Source organism: Otolemur garnettii, unplaced genomic scaffold (genome assembly GCF_000181295.1).
Source record: "Otolemur garnettii isolate 467f Iridium unplaced genomic scaffold, OtoGar3 scaffold00017, whole genome shotgun sequence".
NCBI classification, from domain to species: domain Eukaryota; kingdom Metazoa; phylum Chordata; class Mammalia; order Primates; family Galagidae; genus Otolemur; species Otolemur garnettii.
This window is the reverse complement of record NW_003852412.1, coordinates 7,390,253-7,393,894: the sequence shown is the minus strand read 5'-3', so window position 1 is coordinate 7,393,894 and position 3,642 is coordinate 7,390,253. Positions and strand designations below refer to the sequence as shown.

Sequence of the window (3,642 nt, the reverse complement as noted above, 5' to 3'; positions counted from 1 at the left end):
CCCGGCTATTTTTTGGTTGCAGCCATCATTGTTGTTTGGTGGGTCCGGGCTGGGGATTCGAACCCGCCACCTTAGGTGTACGTGGCTGGTGCCTTAGCTGGTTGAGCTACAGGCGCCGAGCCTATATCTTATATCTTAAATGTGTTCATAAAAAATTATTAAGTGGGGCTAGACACAAAACAGCTCTAAGAAGTACTACAGGCTTGGTGCCTGTAGCTCAATGGATAGGGCGCTGGCCACATACACTGGGGCTGATAGTTCAAACCTAGCCCAGGCCTGCTAAAACAACAATGACAACTATAACAAAACAATAGCCAGGACTTGTGGCTGGCACCTGTAGTCCCAGCTACTTGGGAGGCTCAGGCAAGAGAATTGTTTAAGACCAAGAGTTTGACAGAGGGCAACACAGTAAGACTCCGTCTCAAAAAAAAAAAATGTAGTACAGTAGCTTTGAGTTCTGTTTGATTTTTGATTTTTAAACATAATCAAGTCATACTGATTTTTAATAGCATTTAAATTGTCTATAATGTTCTAAGAATCTTAAAGACAACCATGTTTTATAAATTTGCAAGATTTAAAGACACTTGATATAGGCCCAGGTGTGGTGGCTCACGTCTATAATCCCAGCACTCTGGGAGGCCGAGGCAGGTGGATCGCTTAAGCTCATGAGTTCAAGACCAGCCTGAGCAAAAGTGAGACCTGTCTCAAAAGAAATAGCTAGGCATGGTGGGTACTTGTACTTTGGAGGCGGAGTCTGAGGTTGCTTTGAGTTATGACACAATGGTTCTCTACCAGGGGCAAGAAGGTAAGATTCTATCTCCAAAAAAAAGATATACTTAGGACTTCTCCTTTTTTTTTTTGGAGACAGAATCTCATTATGTCACCCTCAGTAGAATGCTGTGACATCACAGCTCACAGCAACCTCAAACTATTAGGCCTAAGCAATTCTCTTGTCTCAGCCTCCCAAGTAGCTGGGACTACAGGTACCCACCACAATGCCTGGCTATTTTTTTGTTACAGTTGTCATTGTTGTTTAGCAGGCTAGGGCCAAGTTCCTACCTGCCTGCCTTGGTGTATATGGCTGGTGCCCTAACCACTGAGTTACGGGTGCCACGTCTATACTTAGGACTTCTTAAAGTTATAAAGTACATAATTAAAAATTCTGAAAACTTAGTTTTTCAAATTATTTTTACATTTTTGTTTAAAGAAATGCTATTATTTATCCTATAAAATTCTTTTTTTAATTGTATCACCATGCTAGCACATTCAATGGAAAATATGTAGATAATATTGCAAATCAGAGGTTTCAAAGTACCCCTAAACCACTATTCACCTCTCACATGCATAGATGACAGATAACCACTAATTTAAAATATAATTACACTTTTAAACGTATACTTTGATTACTTTATTCCAAATCCACATATAATTTTCTCATTTATATTCTAAAATTTAAATTGCTACTAAGTTGTTAAGCAAATTACTTAACAAAAAAATACATACCTTTCTCTTACAAAATCTGCTAGTTCTTTTGTTGATATCTGTCCATGTTTCATATTATGGTAGAGGACATCAAAGCCACTATTTTTTTCCCCCTAAAATTTAAAAAGATTTTTAGTTTAACAAAAAAAAGATGAAAATTATTTGAGAATATAATAACCCTATACCAACTCTATATGTGATTCTTACGGTCAGGTGAGTTCTTTTTCCCTAATGTAATGATTGTTATTCATTGTATTATTTTAAACTGTATCAAAGTCATAGCCTACTCTAATAAAAGTTTCCAATTTACTACTATATATACATATATTCACACACATGCACATACTTTATAATCACCTATAAGGGTACAATTAATAAAATTAAATATGAAATTTTAGGGAATAATATGCAGATAATTTAGAAAAGATAAACATGGATCTTTTTAAACACATTACCAAATCCCATTTCAATTATTTTAACATACATTTAAAGATTCCTGATTATTTAACTCAGCATCAGCAGAGTTTGTGCTTTAAAAAAAACTAAATCTTGACTTCTGAGTCAAGACAGCATTCTATCTGTCACATAGTCATTGAACACCACAAAATACTTTATAATTGCTGTTCTAAGGCTTTCAGTAAACTTAAATTGGGAAATGAGAAAAGGGATAAAATTTTAACAAAGGAGAAGTAACAAGCTATTTTTGCTAGTCTTCAATTAATGTAAAATTAATAGAATCAGGTCACCATAATCCTGGAAAACCTTGCTATTAATACATTCTAAATTAGTAAACCATAACAAAGAAAACAGAAGTGAAATAAAAAACAAACTAAGCTTCATAGCTCACTTAACACTTTTTATTTTTATTCAGTGAAAATGAAACAATGAAGAATTGAATATATTCACTATACAAAAATGTGGTATCATGATCACATTATGCAATCTAAACCCTAATTTTTCCAGTTTACTAATAAAAGAAAACATAGGAACTTCTAGTTATGTTCAAATGATCCCTAATAACCTCATCAGCTAATATAGCAAGCAATTAGTTTGACACATAAACTATAAATTAAAATTTCAGATATAGAATGAGATAATATAAACTTCTTTATTTTGAACACCCATTCCCATTTATCAAGAACAATATAACATAAAGCTATAGTCTCTTGTGAACACAAACATTTTCATTTGGCTTCTGTACCTTTCCATGTTTAAGAAAAAGAAAAAATTTATGTGACTTTAGTTTTTAATTTATTTTACATTTTTCAAGCAAATTTATTCCAGCCAAAATAAGAATATTTCGTATGGGCTCAGTGCCCATAGCACAGTGGTTATGGCATCAGCCACATAATACCAAGGCTGGCAGGTTTGAATCTAGCCCAGGCCAGCTAAACAAAAATGACAACTGCAATAAGAAAATAGCCGGGCATTGCGGTGGGTGCCTGTAGTCCCAGCTAGTTGGGAGGGTGAGGCAAGAGAATCGCTTACGCCCCAAAATTTGAGGTTGCTGTGAGCTGTGACACCACGACACTCTACTGAGGGTGACATAGTGAAACTCCGTTTCAGAAAAAAAAAAAAAGAATATTTCTTGTGGTAACCATCAGCACTTGTCTACTATAAGCAAAAATAACATCATGCAGATCAGTAAATAGAATTACATAAAGTCAAAAAATTAAGGGCCTGCCTTTTGCTACTAAGGCTGAAATCATGAGTATGCTCAGGCTTCAGAAGAGGCTTGCCTCTAGAGTCTTCCACCGTGGCAAAAAAAATCTGGTTGGACCCCAATGAGACCAATGAAATTGCCAATGCCAACTCCCCGTCAGCAGATCCAGAAGATGATCAAAGATGGGCTGATTATTCGCAAGCCCATGACTGCCCATTCCCAAGCACCATGCCAGAAAAACATGTTGGCTCACCAGAAGGGCAAGCATATGTGCACAGGTAAGCAAAAGGGTACCGCCATTGTGAGAATGACTGAGAAGGTAACCTAGATGAGGAGGATGAGGATTCTGCACCAGCTGCTGAGAAAATACCATGAACGTAAGAAGAATGATTGCCACGTGTTAAATCACAGCCTGTAGGCTCGGCGCCTATAGCTCAACCGGCTAAGGCGCCAGCCACGTACACCTAAGGTGGCGGGTTCGAATCCCCAGCCCGGAC

At 36.7% G+C, this 3,642-nt stretch overlaps 1 protein-coding gene across 2 annotated transcripts in view; it reads right to left on the bottom strand.

The window, feature by feature from the left end:
- The window catches only part of FCHO2 (FCH domain only 2), a 135,879-nt gene that overhangs the window by 116,661 nt on the left and 15,576 nt on the right, over positions 1-3,642 (bottom strand). For both annotated transcript variants that reach the window (XM_003785902.2, XM_023510920.1), the window contains exon 2: positions 1,504-1,595. In XM_003785902.2, the coding sequence (XP_003785950.1) occupies positions 1,504-1,595 (92 nt within the window). The remainder of the gene's footprint in view (positions 1-1,503; positions 1,596-3,642) is intronic.